Source organism: Tiliqua scincoides, chromosome 7 (genome assembly GCF_035046505.1).
Source record: "Tiliqua scincoides isolate rTilSci1 chromosome 7, rTilSci1.hap2, whole genome shotgun sequence".
Classification (NCBI taxonomy): domain Eukaryota; kingdom Metazoa; phylum Chordata; class Lepidosauria; order Squamata; family Scincidae; genus Tiliqua; species Tiliqua scincoides.
The window spans coordinates 70,590,278-70,612,144 of record NC_089827.1 but is presented as its reverse complement, the minus strand read 5'-3'; the positions used below and the strand labels follow the sequence as shown (position 1 = coordinate 70,612,144).

General features: G+C 41.8%; 1 protein-coding gene across 7 annotated transcripts in view; it reads right to left on the bottom strand.

Annotated features, from left to right (window-relative positions):
* The window catches only part of PPP1R12A (protein phosphatase 1 regulatory subunit 12A), a 123,725-nt gene that overhangs the window by 42,778 nt on the left and 59,080 nt on the right, over nucleotides 1-21,867 (bottom strand). For all 7 annotated transcript variants that reach the window (XM_066633087.1, XM_066633091.1, XM_066633090.1 and 4 more), the window contains exons 4-6: nucleotides 6,603-6,762; nucleotides 5,910-6,054; nucleotides 205-279 (exon numbers count right to left, since the gene is read on the bottom strand). In XM_066633087.1, the coding sequence (XP_066489184.1) occupies nucleotides 205-279; nucleotides 5,910-6,054; nucleotides 6,603-6,762 (380 nt within the window). The remainder of the gene's footprint in view (nucleotides 1-204; nucleotides 280-5,909; nucleotides 6,055-6,602; nucleotides 6,763-21,867) is intronic.

Genomic DNA, 21,867 nt, shown 5'->3' with positions numbered 1-21,867 from the left:
ATATGTAAAACAAAGAGCAGATTCAGCGACAGAGCGCATTTGCACAGAGAAGATTCCCAGCTCAGTTCCTGACATTTTAAGTTAGAGGACCTGTGTCTGCAGTCAACAATACTAGGCTACATGAACCAGCAGTGTGGGTTAGCTTAAGGAAGCTTCACATGTTCAGAATTTTGCAGGCTTTCTTGTAAGGCTGAAAGAACTTACCATATTTTGTTTCTTTTGTAGTTCTTCTAAATATCCTAAAATGTCTTCATCTGCTACATCAAATGCTGTCTGACCCTACAGGAGAAATATGCAACATGACATCAGTTCTGCATATGTTGCATATAAATATAGAGGAACTGAGTATATAGCCAAGCAGTGTATCTACATACAATAGCCAGGTCCAACACAAAGAGGACACTTTTACCAGTTTTTGCTAGCACAAACTATGCATTCTGCATGGTGGGATGTCTCTTTTTAGTGAGGATTACATATGTTTTAAGCCAGGTGTGGCCAGTGGGCCCTATCCAGCCCACCACAAAATTTTATCTGCCCTCAGCAATGTGAAATACTTTTCCCCAGACATGTGGTCCATCAATTGATATGCGCAGTTCTGTTCACTGCACTCCTTTCCATATGGCGAAAGTGGCATCAACTTGGCTAACCCTCATTCTCAGTCAACTGGGCCATATGCTTTAACACCCTCAAACCATAAGCATTCAAGTATCACTTTCAGCATGGCATTGTTTCTTTGTAATTGTTCTCTTTTGTTCTAAATCACAACATGTCGATTATAAAAAAAGATCCAAGTAAAACTTTTTTATTTAACTTTCATTCATTCATTCATAAAACTGATTTGTTTTTCGATCCATGAAAATGAGTAAAATGCATGATGTGACCCTCATATTGAAAAGAGCAGAGACTCCTGCTTTAAGCAATAAGAGCCAGAGAGTGTAGTGGTTTTGGGAGTTGGACTTGGAAGATACGGGTTCAAATCCCCACTAGCCACAAAACTTCTTGGGTGACCTTGGGCCTTGTCTCTCAGCCACACCTACCTCACAGCTTTGTTGTGAAGAAACAGTGAGGGAAGGAACTATGCACATCACCCTGAGCTCCTTGGAAGAAAGGTGGTATAAAAATGTGATAAATAAATAAATAAAAGGTTGTCAAGGCAGACCACTTTAATTACTTTGTGGATATTTCAGTAACCAGTTTCTGCAATACACAGGGACTTGATTTTTGTACAGATACAGAGAGAGCACAAATCAAAAATGAGAACCACATGGACTGTTCCTATTAAAGGGCCCCAAAGAGAGTGAGTTTCAAGTTCATAATACTTCAGGAAGTATCAAAATTCTCTCTTTTATGATGATCCTGTAATGGTTTATGAACTGGATTCTTTAACATAACTTGGTTCTAAAAATTCTTCTGCATGGCCATGGGGGAAAAATATGAACGCTTCCTACTCAAAATGGGTGAACAGCAGCTGCTTTCTAATGCTTATGAAAAAAACTAGCACAATCCATTCTTTTATCCTCCTCTAGTTTTTCAAAATGTATCTGCCCTGGGATTTTACTCACAAGTAGACTCTATCCTACTCAAATTAGACCTGTTTAGAATTGAGCTCCAATTCTCTTCAGAATCAGCTCCCTGGACTTCACTAATTCAGTTTCTGCCCGGCTCCCTTTATTAACTTATTTATTGAATCTAATTCCCATCTAGCTGCTGTGCCATATCTCCCTCTCACTAGATCCTCAAATTCTCTCCCTCAAGTTAGATTAAAAGTTCTAACTTTGTGTTAAAATGTAAGTTTAAATTAAAACTTAGACAAATTTTAAAAATGCAGATTCAAAGTTGTCACAGTAATTGCCATTTCATTTCAATTGCCTTGATTTATTGAGACATCAACTGTACAACTATAATGGTATATATTCAGGAAATTAAACTAAGGAAACATGTTGCTTTTAAGACTGAGCTTTTATTAAGAGGACCAAGGAATAATCCTAATTATACCAAATACTTAAAGAAAAAAGGCCAAAACAGTCACTCTTCACTTGCAGTGTATCCCTGCTCCCTAAGAGAACAGATAAGATAAAGCAGGCATTTTATCAGTTGTCTCCTGAAAGTCACTTTGGCCTTCATGTGCAGTGGAAATATATTGTTCCACTTCTGAAAACAGCAGTCTGAGTATACCATCTGAGCAATTTAAATATCTGCATTCTAAACCCCTAAAATGTTGATTCTTTCACACTGTGTATTGTCTGTCAATCTTTTCTTTTTCTCTTGCTCCTCACTTCCTCACACTTACTTGTCTCTCCCATGAACTAGAGACCAAGGAAGAGCTCTGCCCTTCACCCAAGTCAGAAGGGGAAGCAGGAGATGTCCTCTGACAGCCTCACCAGGCAGGGCGTTGATTCCTGCCTTTTCAGGTTGTCAAATTCAGGACACCAGCAAGGGAGATCTCTGTTCCCCTCCTTGCCAAGTGCCATTTTCTCTATGACTGCCTATCACAGGGCTCTCACTCATTTACACAGCCTCTATAATTTTTCCTAAAATCCCCTATGACCTGGAGAACCCAAGGCACTTGCCTGTTCCCTTGTTGTTACAGCATGCAATGCTGGTCTTGGTACTCAAGAAAGAAACCTCCCCCCCCCCATTTATGCAACAGCTTCCTCCTTGTTGGGAGCTCCATTAATTTTATTTCTAAAAAGAGTATTTGGTACTCACAAAGCATTTCAATGACGCATGTGCAAGTGTTTGCAAAGGATGCCAAAAAACATGGGGCTGTTGACTTCAATATTGTGAAGGGGAAATGCTTCTTAAATTTATAATTCACTGCTAAGATATATGGTAGGCTACTGCACTGGTGTCGCTACAGGGGTGTGGGCCGCACCAGGTGATGTGCCCTGGGGGGTGACACGCTAAAACCGCGGCATTAGGAGCTACCGCATCATGCCATACACCGTTGGATGCGGAATGTCCAGCGGAATGTAATGCAACAAACCAGAGTGAAATAGCTCCTTTCCTTCAAAAGTTACAGCCAAAAACCAGAGAGAGAAAAATGAATGGATCCCTATGGAAAGTGAGTCGTATCGTGCATTTACTCGCGAATAGGTGTACTTGACAATAGTCTGTTGGAAAGGGCAGGCTGAGAGAAATCCAAAAACACCACAATGGTCCAGATTCAATGAATGCAGCTCCCAAAACACCTGAGAAGGAGGTCCCTCCCTCCCTCCTGCAGTCTATTGAGCTCTATGGAAAGCAAACCCAGTCACATGGTCTCGTTTACTCACGAGTAGGCAGACATGCCTTGCCTTTTGGTCAGGCCAGGCAAAGGGGAATGTGAGGCCACCAGAAGGGTCCTGGTCCAATGGAACTGGAGCACAACAAATGCTCCAGAAGGCAGCTTTCCCCCCCCCCCCCACTAAGAAGGACAAAGGAAAGAGGCTTCAACTGGTAAGGGGAAAGTTTTCTATTTTGCACTTCCAAAGCCAGGTGGGTCTTTATCTTGATATGCCTGAAATAGAAGAACTTTAAACTGGGCACTGGGGAGGGCTGGAAATCTCATTGATTCTTTTTGGGGGTTGTTATTAGAGGCAGACTAGAGAATAAGCTCCATTGACCACTATGGGACTTACTTCAGAGTAGACATGCATAGGATTGGGCTCACAGGCTGCAATCCTACCCACACTTTCCTGAGTGTAAGCCCCACTGACCACAATAGTGCTTACTTCAGAGTAGATTCACTTGGTGGAACAGGACTGGCTCTCCCTTATTTCAATATTTCTTTTCTTTTAATTTAATTATTTATAATTATTTTAATTTGCTTGATGATGTCACCTCTGGCCATGACATCACTTCCAATGGGTACTGGACAGATTGTCATTCTAAAAAGTGGGTCCCAGTGCTAAAAGTTTGAGAACTGCTGCAATAAGGCGTTAGTAAGTTGACATGGGTGTGTGTGTGACACTCTACAAGTTTTCAAAATCACTAAAATCTGAGTTTGGAGGAATAATACCATCATGCTATATACCAATCAATGCGTAATTTCATGCAGAGTGCAATGAAACAAACCACATTGAAATATCTGTGTTCTATCAAATGGTACAGCCAAAAAACCAGTGGGGGCAGGGTGATAGTACATCACCATGCCCACCACCTGAGACGTTGCCCCACCCACTGCATGGGGTGATGCACAGGCCTCCCGCACCAGGTGACACGAATTCTAGTGATGCCACTGGGCTACTGGTTACTGAGGTTTTTTTCCCTGGGTGCATATTTAGGCAGCAATTCTAATATACAGTTACTATGCTATTAACCTGTGTAAGCTCTGAGAAAAAGTATTATGGCATGCATTTTTGAAATAATATGCACCTTCAGATACAGGTTTTTAAAAGCATATTTTAAAACAAATTGTCAGAATCAGACTTTATTACATGCAGTAAGAGTGGCACTTGCTTGCTTTACCCAAACGCCACCTGCATTTTGCGGAATTCTAGTCTCCCCTTTGCACATCGCATCTTTTCCTTCTTTCAGTCATTTCCTTCCTCCTTTTAAAAATACTATTCTTGTCATAAGGTTTTTTGAAAAGTGTATCTTCAAGTATTAAAAGCAAAACACTTAGCACATCATACTGTATTGTGTAAATTTTTCAAAAAGTCCAAAACAAATTTTTAAATATGCCATTGTGAGAACTAGTCTTCCTTAAAGAAGGTCAATTTTACCATAACCATACAATACAAATTCAAAAATGTATGCCAAAGCTCTTTCTCTCAAGGCTTACACATATGATCAGCAAGGAGTAGCACAAACCCTACCTGACCAAGCTAAAAGACCTGCCATTAGAAAGCCCATTGTTTAATAAATACAAAACTAACTCGTTTCAATTTCTCAGAATGTATGCAAGCCAATAGCTACTACTATAGGCAAACAGAACAGGGTAGAGTGTAAATGTGAAACAAGCCAATGCAATAATTCTAGTACCAGGTAACATCATATTATAAGCAGACTGTTCTATGATTAAAAGTAAAGCATGAGTTGAGAAACTATTTCAAGCAACAGCAGGCAATGCTTCCTTGGTGAATTCAAAACTACTTTGTATCACAGCCAGAAACAAAATTCGAATGTGAAAACCCATCACCATGTTTTTAAGTTCTGGTATCTCATACAGAGCTAAAACAACTCCAGTTCATGCAATAGAAACGCTGAGTTTCAAAACAATTTCACAAGTGTACATATATGCACACATGCAAGTTCTGTCATAACAAAATTCCTGTGTAACAGTGGCAAGGTATTAATATACAGGATGAGCATCCCTTATCCAAAGTGCTTGGGACCAGAAGCGTTTTGGATAGTGAATTTCTCCGTATTTCGGAATACTTGCATATACATAATGAGAGATCTTGGAGATGGGGTCCAAGTCTAAACACAAAATTTATTTATGTTTCATTTAACCCTTATACCAGCAAACTGGTCCCAAACTGTGGGTCCAGGATCCATCCAAACTGTGGGTCATGACCCAATTTTTGTTGGGTTGTGAAATGGACAGAATAGATGAGGTTATGTAGATCAAAGGTTAAACAAGCTGCTATGGGGGGGGGCACTGTGTCCACTCACCATTATAGACTCACCCCTTGGGACTTATAAATCAAGTAGCAGTTTCTAGGCCCTCCAAGTTTGGGAGCCACTGCCTTACACACATTGTCTGAATGTAATTTTGTACAATATTTTAAATAATTTTGTGCATTGAAATAAAGTCTCAAACTTTTGTTTATTAGTCAAAAAAGTTAAAAGAATATTCCATACTTCAGAATTCTGGATAAGGAATGCCCAACCTGTATTTGTGGTCTTGCTTATTTCCAATACATATTTTCAATGTATTTTTCAATACATACAGAACTTTGACATGGATTGCACAGAAAACCTACCACTTTGTTGACAGCCTCCATATCGCATAGGTTTTCCACTAATATCCGGCATGCTTCTTCTTTACCCCAGTGAGCAGCAGCATGAAGTGGCGTCCAGCCATCATAATCTTTAATATTTACATCATAACCAGCCTGTATTAAAAGCCTGAAGAAACTTGGTAAATTAGTTAATGAACTATAAAATATTAGTGCTATCAAAATTATAATTATTGTTTTCCTTGCATTCCTTGAGATTGGAACAGAATTAAGTGTACAAAGGGGCTCATAAACTAGGCTTTCTTCACAAAAACCCCTGATATAAATTACACTGTTTATGTTACCAACAATGGAGAATTTACCGTTTTTAGGTTACTTATTTTCAAGTGAGGTTACCACACATACAGAAACATAGCTGAAGCAGAACAGGACATGGAAAAGTATTTGTGCTCAGGTCACACTTCTGGACCAATCATGCCCAACTTTCAGCAGTCTGCCTATTCTGTTGAAAAACTCATAGAACAAAAAAATCAAATATCTCTTGAGCACTAATAGCCTTCTTAGACTAGATTCTGTATGTGCAACATACTCCTGAAATTTCCATGTAAAGTAAAAAGGTAACATTAAAGAAAACCTTTGAGAAGTCACACATTTGGAATGTTCTACAGTAGAGAAAGTTCTAACAGCAACCCTAAATATATTAGGAACTAAACTTACTTTAAGACTTCCGTATACCCTTTAGCAGCAGCTACGTGAAGTGCTGTACCACCAGATTTTGCATGCCGAACATCATTTATATGACCGCTGTTAAGCCACTGCCTTGCATCTCGAAGCATTATGCGTTCTTCCTCTTTCCGAGCTGCCTCTATATCAACCCCTGAACAGAAAGAGATATTTTATTATTTAAATTACAAGCAATTTGATAACACCTAGACAGATCAACATTTGAGAAGTATGTTGTTCCTCCCCAGCTCTGCCCCACTACCAAGTAGCATCACTAACTGCCTCTACTCCAGAGAGGAAGAAAAGTTCTGCCTATCTAAGGGAAGAGAGTTGAAGATGATCAGAAATGCTCCCTTGCTCTGTCCATTGCTCTTCTGGGATTCATAATATATGAAAATATATAAGCAAGGTTCCCTCTCAGGTTTTTTTTTCCTAGTGAGTATCCCCACTGTGGCTATACATAAGCTACTATCCATCATATAGTAGATTGGTTTGCATTAATAGCTTGATGCCCAACCCCACTACACAGTTATCACTAGTTGCAATAGAACACCTCTATGATCAAGTGCTGATAAGAGTGCAAGTCAACAGAAACTGGGGGGGAGGGGGCTCAAACACTGCTACTGCCTACATGATTCAGCCCAACCAAATAGCCACCAGCCATGAGTCACCAAACCTGTCATCTTGATAGTGCACCTCCCACCTGCTGTGCACAGGTGACAACAATCTGGGCTGAGGTATTTCACAACAGAGAAGCAAGCCAGGGTCAGTTTTCAAAGGGGTAATCCAGATGAGTAAGGCATAGGGTAGAGTGAAAAGCAGGCAAAAAGTATGGCAGGGAGTTGAAAACCAGAGAAAGACTTGCAGAATGGAAGCAAAAACAAAAAAAATGCTGGTATCATGTGTCCTATTGGTGGAGATGCTTTTTCTGGCAAGATAAGTTCTACAGCCCAAGTCTTACTGAACGTAATGGGCTTACTTGTGAGTTAAGTAAATCACACAGTTTTCAAACACCTCTACCTATTGGCCTATTTATCTTCTTCAGCATTCCATCTTAAAGGCTCAGAAGACTCACTCATCCCCTTCAAATGTTCTCTGGTTCTCATGACTTTGCTTCACAAACAATAAATTCTGGGAATGGATGCCAAAGTGCTGACACTGGAGTACTGGCAGCCTTTCCCCTTCTGAATGAGCATTTTATTTTCCAGACCTGATTTGAGTTAAACCTTTGGCACAAAAGGTCCGTGTGAAACCCTCCCTTCACCCAAAGCAGTATCTTATCTTACTATCATATTATTAAATGTAGGTCCAATGAATATTCTAATTCATTCATATTTTAAGGTGACTAATGCCCAAGCCCACTACACTGGTAAAGCCAGTTGCAAAAGAACACTGCTATGATCAAGCTGGTTCAAAACAGACCATTTTTCTTACATGATAACAAAGGAAAGCTGGAAAAACTAAAGCAAATTTTACGCTATGTACCACAGTGAATTCATGACAGAATGATTGAAGAAATAAGTAACTCCACAGACAAATTGCAAACAATTGCACATCTTTGAGAAGGTTTTTTTCAAAAATTTAGTTTAGATTAGTCATTTTCAACCACTGTGCCATGGCACACTGGTGTGCCGCAAATGGTCCCCAGGTGTGCCACGAGAATGTGGGAGAGGGTCATTTATCAATAGGATAATTGGGGGGGTGAGCCCCCATTGACAGCACAGTGTGCCTTGTCAATTGTCAAAGAGCTGATGGTGTGCCTTGACCATTTTAGTGCCTTCCCAGTGTGCTGCAAGATGAAAAAGGTTGAAAATTACTGGTTTAGATATATAACTGAGATACAAAGAACTGTCTGCAAATGGGTCACAGATGGCAACATCGACTCAGCAGTCCTTTGATAACAAAACTGTCTACTGTTGTAAGTTATTTCTCTCAAGTACACAGACACCTCTTGTTTTATGTAGGGGTTGCATTCTCAAAAATCAGCATGTATATTAAAGAACCAAAGTTAAAAATATTTCTGCCATAGGAACCTATGTGAATTGTACAGGTTAGGAGAAACGTAATTGAACACTTATGCTAATGACTGGCAATTTAAGGAGAAAGGCTACTAGAAGTGGGACTGAGAGATTACCAATGTCAACAGCCTGGTTTATTAGTGTTTGCTTTTTTCTTTTTCTTTTTTTAATACCCTGGTTTGACAAGTTGCCTTCTCAGTTCTCCCACCTTTCTTTCTCCCCACACCCCATGCACTTATCCCCATCCCAACTGCCTGGGCTATCACTTGTTTCTTCCTGGTTTAAAGGGAAGATTTTTCCATTACAGTTTATGTAGTCAATTGTCTCCATATTGTAAATATCCCATATTTCAGATCATTCTGGGAACAGAAATTTCTCATGTGTCTATGCTGCCGGTTCAACACGCAGAAGCTTTGCCACTTCCACTTGCCATTATTTGAAAATTAGCCTGCGTAAATTAGACTTGTGGTATTAATTTTCAAATTGCACTATTTCAAAAACATGCAAGCCAATACCATGTGAATCAAGAGGTGCCTATACTGACAACTAGTTTATTTAGTATCAAGGCAGCTCTTTGAACAAAAGCAAATTCTTTTAACAAGTTAATCAATAAAATATTTAGGCTCACTTTGTATAATTAATACATTAAGCCAGGGATGTCCAAAGTTTTTGGCAGGAGGGCCACATAATCCCTCTGACACTTCATTGGGGGCTAGGGAGGAAAATAATTAACATTTAAAATTTAAATTTACATAAGCTTACATAAATTAATATATTAAAGATGAACTTATATGAATCAATGAAGGTCTTGCAATAGCTCAAGGCCTATAAAAAGCCTTGCACAAAGCAAGGCTGGCCTTTCCTTTGCTTCCGCTACTGCATCACAGATGTGAAACAGCAAGCAGTGGAGGGAGCCCTCATCCCACAGCTCACGCAAGAGATCAAACAGTTGCCCTCATGCTGAGAACAGTTGCATCAGGCCAGTTCGGGCTCCAGCAAGTCTCCAGAGGCTCATTGGAGACTGGGAGCTCCCTGAAGGCCGCATTGGGGGTCCGTGAGGGCCGTAAGTGGCCCCAGGGCCAGGGTTTGGGCACCCCTGCATTAAGCAGGCAGTTTTAATGAAATTTAATCTCAGCATTTGCTGGCCCGCCAGCATTTATAGCTGCGTGACAAGATTTTGCTCTGAGAACCTTACAACCCACTGCAGACAATCCTTATGGCTACATGATGGAACATGGAATGCGATTTGGTAACTAGCCAATGACAGTTCACTGGACTGAATTAAATTTCAAGTGGCAAACAGGCATTCACAGTGACATTAACTTGCATATGAATCTAAAGATCTCCTAATTTTATCCCTGGAGCCTATTCTAATATTTCCAGCTTCTTACTAGCTTCAACCAGACACGTTTAAAACTTAAATTTTTCCCCTTACTGCCTCTAACCCTATATGACACTAATTATGATTATCCAGGACACACTGGGAATGGAAATGTAAAAGCCATGCTGGATCAGGCCAAAGGTCCATCTAGCCCAGCTTCCTGTATCTCACAGTGGCTCACAAGATTCTTCAGGGGGCACTAAAAGACAACAAGAGACCTGCGTCCTGGGGCCACTCCCTTGTACTTGGCCTTCTGAGGTTTTCTTTTTCTAAAACCTGGAGGTTTTACAAATCCATCATGGCTTGTAACGCATAATGAACTTTTTTCTCCAGAAATGTGTCCAATCCCCCTTTAAAGGCATCTAGGCCAGACGCCATCACTACATCCTGTGGCAAAAAATATGTTTTTCCTGTAGACCAGATAGGCAGGTCTACAATTGCCATTTTAAAATGCTATCTACTTTCCCAATAACTAACCACATTCTGTGTCGAGCTTCACATATTTCACAATCGCATACTTGAGAAATCTCATCTTAAGGTTTACATTCCATTAACTTCAAATAAACCCCTACTCTGGGAAAAGAAACACCTTTTAAAGTGGTGTCCTCATATTTAGCAAGGGGAAAAGCAACTGTTCTTTTTAAGTACATAGTAGATGTGCATAGGATTGTGCTACACTACAGAAGTATATAAGCTTAAGCAAAGATGTATCAAGACACACTGTATCAGGAGCCTTCAATTTCATTTCATCTACACAACTCTGAACACAAGCTGTCACGGAGATTTTGATGAATGGGCACTTAGCACAAGGCAGTACTTTGAAAAACAAACCACCCACAACAACAATGAGAAGGAAAGACAAACAACTTGCCTTATGTTATTGGATGTCTCACAGATTCCCTCAAGACTCCAGACACAAATCTCCACCAGAAACCTTAACTCCAGAATTAAAACTAAAGGCCAAGGCACTGCACACAGGTAAGTAACATGTAGGGGGAGAGAGGTCTCACCAAGGAGGGGGAAATCATATCCCAATGCATAGCTGTTTCATATTCTTCATCTAGTGGTGTACCTGGGATGGCAATGGAGGCAAATACTCTAGGCGCCAGGCCTGGGGGTGCCACTGCAACCAACACCCCCAACCCTGAATATTTGGCGTGGTCCAGAACCGCCAGACAGTGACTGCGCTTGTTGTGCTTTGACCACCCTCATATATGCAGTCCATCTTTAAGCGGAAGGTTGTTAAGTGATGCACACCTGCATTTTTATATCTAAATATTAAGGCAGTATACACATATTCTTGTATCACCTAAACCTTTTAAATTGGGCAACTCAAGCATGTCTGAGAAGTTATACCCAGGTCAGAGTGAGCTCATCATCTGAAGAGTGAAGAGAGACATATTTGGGGAATCTCAATCAAATAAGAGCTCCCTTTCAAGTATTTACCTAAGGAGTATTCCGGATGCACCTTGGGTTAGACACAGGGTTAGGCAAAACAAAAGTTGTTCTTTTCTTGATTAGTGAAAATTTAATTGTTGGCTCTTATTTGGGTTTGTTATATGCTTTGCTTTCCCCCACCCATAAAACTTTATTTTAAAAAACATCCCTTCTGAATAGAAGAATATGAAAGGCTATTAAGAAAGAAAGAGAGCCAAGATGCAAGCAGGAGCACAAGTGGATCACTTCAACCAACCTCTCTCCCTGTGAGAGTCAAATCATTCCCTGTCTTCAAGAACAGGTATCATTCCCCTCCTGCTGCCTTTTGCCAAGGACTCTTTTTACCTTGGAGAAGATTCATCCATATACATATAAATCATCTTTTTGATTCCATCATATTATAATTATGTTATAATTAGCAGTTTCTTCTTTTGTAACCATGTTTGCCCACATAAGCAGCAATTGCTTTTTAAATCAATAAATTTGGAATTGTAGGTACCTTTTAGTTAATATATCAATTTTTTATATTGCTTCTTAGTTACATAAATTTTCCTCAATGAACAGCTTCTTTGTAACTGAGTGAAGCTGGAACCACCTCATGGTTTCCTTTTATTTTTAGGGTTACAGTTTGTGAGTATGTGTGCACCATAACCAAGACAAGACAAGACCCTAGGACAACATATTGACTGAAAATTGTATCTTAAGACTCCAACAAGTCTAGCTTGATGGTTCATCACTCCAAAAATTTATATTTTTCTGTGATTCTAAGGATGACCATGCTTTCTGAGCCATTTGTTCTATTTGCTCCTTATCCCAACAGACTGATCATTGTTCTGCTAGAGGTTGCCAGACATACGACCAGGATCAGGCACTGCAGAGCCAGACACCAGTCCACCAGGACACAATGTCCTAAAAGTCATTGGCAACCCCACCAAGTATCTAGCCCAGCAGGTTATATGCTCCTGGAACAAACCGCACAGCATCTGCATTGGCCTGGCATGGAAGCATCTATCTCTATCAACTATCTCCCAGTAAGAAGTCAGTTCCAAGAAGCTGGTCACCATAATCATTTCTGCTCTGCCAATTCTTTGATCACTGATATACGTTTCAGAATCTTGTTCCAATGGTCTTCCACAAGATGCATCTTGTGGCAGACCAGTTAAGAACTACTTCCAAGATTAAGAGTTGTTGTGATGGAACAAGCAAGCTTTTGTCCAGGGAGAAAACTAATTCATACTCCCAAAACATGATAGTGTTTCCACATCCCTTAAATCCTTGTCACTGGATGCTAGATGTATACTGTCCTGGTAAAGGTATGAAGTAAATATCCTGTTGTCTCACGTTTGCTGCTCTAGTGGGAGTCAGAATCTTCTTGGTAAATATACTGGGGACTGAGATGAGGCCAAGAGATAATGCCTGGTACTGCCTCTTGGCACAGGTGAAACAAAGGTACTTCCTGTGGCAAGGTCTAATAAGCATGCATCTGATTTGTCCTATAGACAACTTTGTTTATAGCTACTGTTATTGACTTTAGCATGCTCCATGTTTAATAATTATTATAATAAGCTAGAAATTTGTTCAATCAGGTTAAGTTTAGATTGTTCACACCCTTTCTGAATAAGAAAATTTGTGTAAATTGCCAATAACCTCCGGGCACTTGGAACAGGTTAATCTGTCTTAATATTGAGGCACTGAATGGTATGAACAGATATTTTGTTGAGTTTTTGGAAAAAAGTCATACCAGGAACTTGCTGGTGGGCAGATCTAAGGGCACAGTCCTTAGAAATTGCCCATCCTGGACACACATACATAACACTGCTTGCATCCAATTTTGAGCCAAGTATTGAAGTCTGCCACCTATGGGTTCTGGTGTACGAGGTAGCCTGGCAGCAGGATGAGTATTGTTTTCCTTGTGTCCTTGGAAATCAATGATAATGCAGTTTTCTGTGAGAATTTCCTGAAACAGGATTGCTTGACTTCATATTCCCTAACAGATCTAGAGTAACTTTGTTGAAGAAAGGACAATTGAGACTTGTTCATCCTTTTTTGCTATTGGAACGGCTACCATTTACCCTTGGCATCAAAATGCACTGCTTCCAAGCAACATGCCCTAAAAGCCTGACCCCATGGAAAAGGTATGCTGACTCACTGTGACTGAAAACCTGGATCTGAGTCCCAGTTCTACAGCCAGATATTTTGCCTAGCCACATCATTGGCTGCCATCACTCTAGACTCGGTCTGAACAGCATTCAAGAAAGAATGTGCTGGAAAGGACAGAGATACGTAAATCTCCCTCAATCCATCTTTAAGTTGCTTTGACAGTAACTCATTAGCTGACAGATCATCAGCCCATAAATATATCACCCTGGCAAACACTGAGTTAGTAACAGATACCTAGAAAGCCATTACAAAAAGCATCAACATCCTTTTGGAGAACCACTTCCACCTGCTTATCACAAGGCTCTTTGGTGCTCTATTCACTCACTGAGCAAAAAGGATGCATCAGCTACCTCAGATGTCAAGGTGGTGACTGGTGCATCAGTCACTGGGATGTCAGGTTGGCCCATAATGTTCTGAGGAATGTTGTAAAGCTTATTTGCTAGTTCATTGGATAGACTGTTCTTGGAATTGGTCCATTCTGCCTTCCAGGTCATATTGAAGGGTCTGGAAAATGTACTGTCAATATTTTGGGTGTGACTTATGGCTAAACCTCCCTGGCTCTCTTGAGGGTATGCGGGGATGGAGGTTTTGCCCTCTGGCTTGCCCTTCCTGAGGTCTAAGGTGTAAAACACCCTAGTAAGCACACCTAGGAAAACATCTGCCGCAGGCTGTTGACTGATCTGTGCATGGCATAGTCTAGTCCAGGGGTGTCAAACTCTTCTGAGAGAGACTCAAACAGCACTCATGATGCTTGCTGAGGTCTGGAAATGATGTCATTAAAAGGATGTCATTAAAAGGATCCAAAGATAGGATCTCAAAACACATAGACGAACAGGCCTTGCTGAGGGAGAGTCAGCATGGCTTCTGTAAGGGTAAGTCTTGCCTCACAAACCTTATAGAATTCTTTGAAAAGGTCAACAGGCATGTGGATGCGGGAGAACCCGTGGACATTATATATCTGGACTTTCAGAAGGCGTTTGACACGGTCCCTCACCAAAGGCTACTGAAAAAACTCCACAGTCAGGGAATTAGAGGACAGGTCCTCTCGTGGACTGAGAACCGGTTGGAGGCCAGGAAGCAGAGAGTGGGTGTCAATGGGCAATTTTCACAGTGGAGAAAGGTGAAAAGCGGTGTGCCCCAAGGATCTGTCCTGGGACCGGTGCTTTTCAACCTCTTCATAAATGACCTGGAGACAGGGTTGAGCAGTGAAGTGGCTAAGTTTGCAGACGACACCAAACTTTTCCGAGTGGTAAAGACCAGAAGTGATTGTGAGGAGCTCCAGAAGGATCTCTCCAGACTGGCAGAATGGGCAGCAAAATGGCAGATGCGCTTCAATGTCAGTAAGTGTAAAGTCATGCACATTGGGGCAAAAAATCAAAACTTTAGATATAGGCTGATGGGTTCTGAGCTGTCTGTGACAGATCAGGAGAGAGATCTTGGGGTGGTGGTGGACAGGTCGATGAAAGTGTCGACCCAATGTGCGGTGGCAGTGAAGAAGGCCAATTCTATGCTTGGGATCATTAGGAAGGGTATTGAGAACAAAACGGTTAGTATTATAATGCCGCTGTACAAATCGATGGTAAGGCCACACCTGGAGTATTGTGTCCAGTTCTGGTCGCCGCATCTCAAAAAAGACATAGTGGAAATGGAAAAGGTGCAAAAGAGAGCGACTAAGCTGATTACGGGGCTGGGGCACCTTCCTTATGAGGAAAGGCTACGGCGTTTGGGCCTCTTCAGCCTAGAAAAGAGACGCTTGAGGGGGGACATGATTGAGACATACAAAATTATGCAGGGGATGGACAGAGTGGATAGGGAGATGCTCTTTACACTCTCACATAATACCAGAACCAGGGGACATCCACTAAAATTGAGTGTTGGGCGGGTTAGGACAGACAAAAGAAAATATTTCTTTACTCAGCGCGTGGTCGGTCTGTGGAACTCCTTGCCACAGGATGTGGTGCTGGCGTCTAGCCTAGACGCCTTTAAAAGGGGATTGGACGAGTTTCTGGAGGAAAAATCCATTATGGGGTACAAGCCATGATGTGTATGCGCAACCTCCTGATTTTAGGAATGGGTTAAGTCAGAATGCCAGATGTAGGGGAGAGCACCAGGATGAGGTCTCTTGTTATCTGGTGTGCTCCCTGGGGCATTTGGTGGGCCGCTGTGAGATACAGGAAGCTGGACTAGATGGGCCTATGGCCTGATCCAGTGGGGCTGTTCTTATGTTCTTATGTTCTTATGATGTGATGTCGTAAAGCAGGTTATGACCAGAAATATGCATTTTTCCTCACTTAGAAACTCATTACCTGCAAGTGACAGAAAACAAAATACACAAATCTTGATAATATTTTCAGGATATGGGAGAGCCCAATTATCATGAGGGCTACCTTTTCAGCAGTGACACCTCAGCACAGCTCAGCAGCTGAGAGCAGCTGATGGTGGTGCTGGGAGAGCCCAAGGGCCAGATAAAGAGCTTCCACAGGTTGCATGTGATCCATCGGCTTTACGTTTTACACACCTGGTCTAATCCATCTTCTCCTCTTCCTCATAATATTATGAAGCGAAACCTCTATTCCAGTGGTTCCCAAACTTACATGGGTCACAACACCCCTGCAGCCTCCTCTTCCAGCTCAGCCGGGCACCACTATGTTGGAACTAGCAAGGTTTCACAAGGTCCAAGTTGGTGGCACATGGAGGAATAGGTGGAAGAGGCGACCAGGGATATCCCATGGTGGCCCTGTGAGTGTGACACCCTAACGTTTCGCGACACACATTTTGGGAACCTCTGTTCTTCTAACCTGTCTAAAAAAAGCTGAACAGATAGGACAGATATAAGAATTAATTCCCTGCACCACCACATCTGAAAGGCTGAGTAGGTGCGGCTTCGAGCATTATATTCATCCCTTCCTGATTTGACAGCAAAGGAACACCTAGTTCCTTGCTTCCTGTGAGTGCTTTCTGCTTCCATTTTGCAGTCAGCAAAGAGCCAGAGAGACCCAGGAACAGCGAAAAGAGGGTTGTGAACACAAGCAGATAATTTGTGTGATGGGGGGGATTTCTGAACCTTTTGATAAGGTTTTTATCTGCAGTTTCATGTATCTGCAAGGGCGGGAAACATATCTCCTGCAGATGGGAGGGCACCTGTACAAGTGCACTCAGAAATAAGTTCCATTGTGTTCAATGGGGCTTACTCCTAGGGAAGTGTGGACAGCACTGCAGGTGGAACCCTAAACACAAACACTAGTACATTTCCCCCTCTTTTTAGTTTGATGTTTACATGTATATATTCAGGCAACCCTCTGGATCCATGGGGGATATGTTTCTGCTGCTAGTGCAGATACCTGAAATCACAGATAGTAGTGAACTCAAATCCCCCCCCCCGCTGCATTCATAACGCACCTCTCTTCATTTGCAAACACTTTGCAAAAGGAAGCTTTTTGGAAAAGGAAGCAGACAGCAAGAACCTTGACTTGTATCTGCTGAAGGAACACTAAAGGAGGTGTCAGCGAGAGCGCTAATAGGAAGTAGAAGCTAACAATTTCGCGATCTGTCCACTTCCTGTTTGCAAGAGAGGCGAGTCATGAGCACAATAGGGAGAATTTGAGAACTTGATAAGCAAAAGTGCAGATATGGGACCTGCGGATGCGGGGCAGAGCTCCTATACTTATTACCCCTCGCTCTGCTCTATGTGTATGACCAAACAGGCTGTTGCCTCATTCTTGATGCCTATCAGCTATTCTTCTAAAAGGTATTAATTGAATTATTTTGGAGGTCCGAACAAGCAACTCTCATACAGAGTTCAAATTTTCTTCTAACTATTGCAAGGCTTATTAGCAATGATCTCTTTATATTTAAATACATCCTGCAAATGATCACAAATGACATCATTCAAATTAGCCTGCTCATTTTATGATTCACGAGAGTATATGCATTGCACACAGAGAAACATATCTCAGTGTGGTTCTAGTCCTGCCCTTTCAGATGTTTACAAAAAAAGAATAGTCTGCTATGAAAACCTCAAGGTAATTTGAGGCTGTGACTGCCTCAACTCCTGTGACTAAAAACATTACAGAGAAGTCTGCTAATTCATGGCAGCAAAACACAGTTTGGATTTGTTTTGTTAGGTCACCTCCTGCTGATCTAAAAGCAAAGGTCACCAAACTACAACCCATGGGCCACATCCAGCCCACCAACACATTCTGATCAGACTGCTGAGTCCAGTGGCATTAAAAGTGCACCCCCCTTTTTCCTCTAACACCATCCCAACTGCCACCACACACCCCTTCTCCCTTATACTGGATAAAGCACTGCCTGAGCTAGATTGCTACTGTTAAGATCCCCCAAGTGAAAGAGACATTGGCAGCAAGTGGCATCACAGGTGTAAATACCTTGCCAATATTTCTCTCACTGTGAAAATCCTTGAAGTTATGTTCAAAATATATGTAATTGATCCACTGTGACCGAAGCACAAGGGATAAGGGATGCACAACCTGTATTGGTAAGTCAGATGAGTATTTCAGTATGACTGCCTTTGAAGAGTGCTCAAAAACTAAACCTTATGCAGAATGCTGTAATCAGGCCCATTCTGTGAAGCATGCAACTTCACTGTTACTCAAGTACTTCTGTGAGTTCCGAAATCCAATTCAAAGTTCTGGCTTTCATCTGTAAGGCCCTAGATCAGTGGTTCCCAAATTGGTGGGTTGTGACCTACCAGGGTTTACCCTTAAAGGAAGTGGCTCAGGATGTGTGCCCTGAATGGTTCTGCAGCGATTGCAGTGGTACAGGGGCCCAGGGGCATTTTACTGTACCTGGGGGTGTCCTGAAGCCTCCTGGAGAGTTCAGGAGGCTCACGGCCCCCTCTGCGACCCTCCCTGTGGCTGCATCAAATTCAGACCTGCAATTGGAGCTCACTTCAGGATGCCCCCAGGTATAGTAAAATGCCCGCCCAAGACCCCACACGCCACAATCACTCATCTCTACTCCCGCAACAGGGCAACAGACTCATCCCCACTCCCACAACAACTCCTTCCCAACTCCTTCACAGGAATTGGGGAACTGGTGCCCTAGATGGTTGGAATCTAGAACATTTCAATAACTACTTGATGTTTTGAAGTCTCTGGAAGACCTTAGGAAAGTACTTGTGGTTTTTTGAAAAACCACAGGTACATTTGTAAGGCCTCCCAAAGGCATTCTGAAGTACCAAGAGTGTGGCTTCTCCAAGCCTCCCAAGGCTTTGTAAGGCATTAATAATGTCACTTCCGGTTTCATAGAGAAACCAGAAGTTTCGTTATTTGAGCTATACAGCTCAGTTTGAGCCCAGCAAAGGCTGGGGATGGATGCCTTCAGCCTCTGCTGAGCTCAGACTCCCCTCACCCCCAAAGGAGGCACACAAGGTGGGGGGGACAACACACACCCAATCCACAGATAATTGAATCCACGGATATGGGATCCGCAGATATGGAGCCCCCCCTCTGACATGAAGTACAAAGTATTTATTTAAAAGATTTATATACCACTTTTCAGCTACTCAAAGCAGGGTACAACATACAAATAAAACATACAAAAGATAGGAAATTGAATAAAAACATTAAAATAAAACCATTAAAATTGTTACAAATGTAATAATACAAGAGCGGATTAATACAGCTGGAACATAAAAGCAGCAACAGAAGTCAAAAAAGGGTCCCTAGGAGGACCCTCCTTTCTTAAAGGCCAAGCAAAACAAATGGGTCTTTAAACCCCACCAGAAGCCATAACACAAGTGGGGCTGTCCTCAAGTCTTCTAATTTATTCCAGAGACCTGTTGCCGAGAAATGGTACCAGAACAGAGCAGGCCTCTGCACCTTGCCGCCACCTCCTTGGTTTCTGATCAACAAGTATCAACGTCAAAAATATTTACATACTGCTTTAAACACATGAAGAGCCTAGCTGGATTAGGCCAAGGGCCAACCAAATCCAATTTCCTGTACTTCACAGTGGCTAACCAGATGCCTCTGGAAGCACTCAAGACAATATGATACCTGTATCCTCTTGCCACTCCCTTGCCTCTGGCAGCCAGAGATAGGCTACCTCTAGAACTCAGAGGCTGCATATAGTCATCATGGCTTGTAACCTTCGATGGACTTTTTCCTCCATAAATCTGTCCAATCCCCTTTTAAAGGCATCTAGGCCAAGCATCATTACAACATCCTGTAGCAAGGAGTTCCACAGATTATTCTGTGGGTAACAAAATAATTTCTTGCCAGTTCTTTCTAACAAAAAGTTCATAAAGTGGTTTACACAGCAAAATGAAAAAAGCTCACAGTTTTAAAAATGTAAAAAGTCTAAGCAAAATAGTTGCTCACGAACTATTATGCTGTACGATGCCTGATAAAGATGTTTTCACCACAGCCTCTTCTTTACAAAGAAAAACAGCCTTTCATAAAGGGGTTATGAGCTTAGTTTTAAGACGCATTTGCTTTAAATTCCGATTTCATTTTAAACCAGGCAGTTTCAAAAAAGATTACAGCTCAAACAAAAAGAACTTAAGTCTTTATCGACTCCACATAGTACCATTTAATTTGAGGAGAGTTGGAAAAATGCCTTTAAAGTGGATACAAAAACCCTATGCACACTTTCTTATGAGTAAGCCCCACTAAATGGTTTATGGTTCTTATTCATATTGCTTTATTATAAACCTGCCTCAGGCACCACTTTTATGGTGGAAAGGCAGAGTATAAATACCTAAATAAATCTAATACAATGGACGTACTTCTACCTAACAACGTATAGGGCTATGCTGGTGGTATCCTAAGAAGTTTTTTACTAGTCTACACTTCAGTGATTAAATGACCCATACCAGCTCAGCTTCTGCACACAGACACACTCCTGTGCTTGCCTTCTACCAGTCAATTCCAGTTCTTGCTCTCATTAAGCAGCTGAAGAAAGGACACAATTTTTAGGCCTCCTCAAGTATTTTTAAAGGGCATCAAGTTATCTACGTTAGGAACATGGTAGAATTAAAAAGCAAGTGAAAAAACAAAATGCTTCTAGATTCACATAAAATATGTGAATCCTTTCTAAATTTATGCAGCCAGCAGACTTTGTTTTAGTGCAATGATCATTCTTGCCTTCTTCAAATCATTGCTCTCACCCCTTACCCAACACCTCTTTGATGCTATTACTTCACTACTAGAATTAAAATCATTCATAATTACTATGACCTTAGAAAGGAAGAGAAGTCTAATCTACTTGGTCAACAAGTATTATATAAATTTTACAATATTTATATTCTGGAAATGGTATATATAGGTGAAACAAATGTTGTGTTCAGAGCAACAGCTCTTTGGTCTGACAAACCCAAGTTAGAGAAGTTTCAAAAATAAAAGTAGTTTACTGAAAATGGAAATATTTAAAAGCAGAAGTTGGCAAATATAGTCCTTGATATTGGAGGCAAATTAAATAAAATCCTAACACAGGGTTACTTAGACTTTTGCACATACTTTCAGTTCTGTTTGCTATCACATCTCTCCAAGCCCTGGAGACAGTGTACAGGTATTTCTAACAGGGCTTGGACAAAACATGCCGCTTCCTTCCCCTTTCATGACGTTCAAAGGAATCAAGTTTCTGCCTTTCCATTGGCTACTTCAACAGCAGGAAACTTCACCCAGCCTCCAGGGATCTCCCCTCAGTTATAGCCAGGCAGATGAATTAGACCAATTGACAAATGTCAGTAAAACCCAGTGGGGTGCTGGCATTTTCCTCTTGACCCATTTGAATAGTCAGATGTTAGCCAATTGGTGCCAATGGTTCACATCTCAGTTTTTTCCCCTGTGGATGTGCAGGTTACTAAGGTCATGGTAACAAAGTTTAACTAACTGCCTAGGACAGGGGTTGGCAACCTGCGGCTCTTTCAGCTGTCTGCTGCGGCTCCTCCTGGTGAAAGTGGCAAAGGGGGTAACAGGAGGCACCTGTGTTGGGAGGGCAGGCTGCTTTCCTCCGCCCCGAGCTCACTGCCCTCCTCTCCCTTCACCCCCACCTGCCCCACATTGGTTTTCCTTTTCAATTTTGCCTGCTCTGCAGGCTTAAGCTCCCTGTTTTTCCCTTCCCCAACTCTCCAGCAGGCTCAGCCAATCAGCATCCAGCAGGCTCCTGGCTTTTTCTGTTGGAATGGCTCAGGGCCCTTCACTGGCTGACCACCAGCCAATCCTGAGCTGCCCTCCTCCTCAGCCATTTCGAGCCCTTGCATCCCGCCTTTCCCTGAGCAGGTCCCCACTCAGTGCAA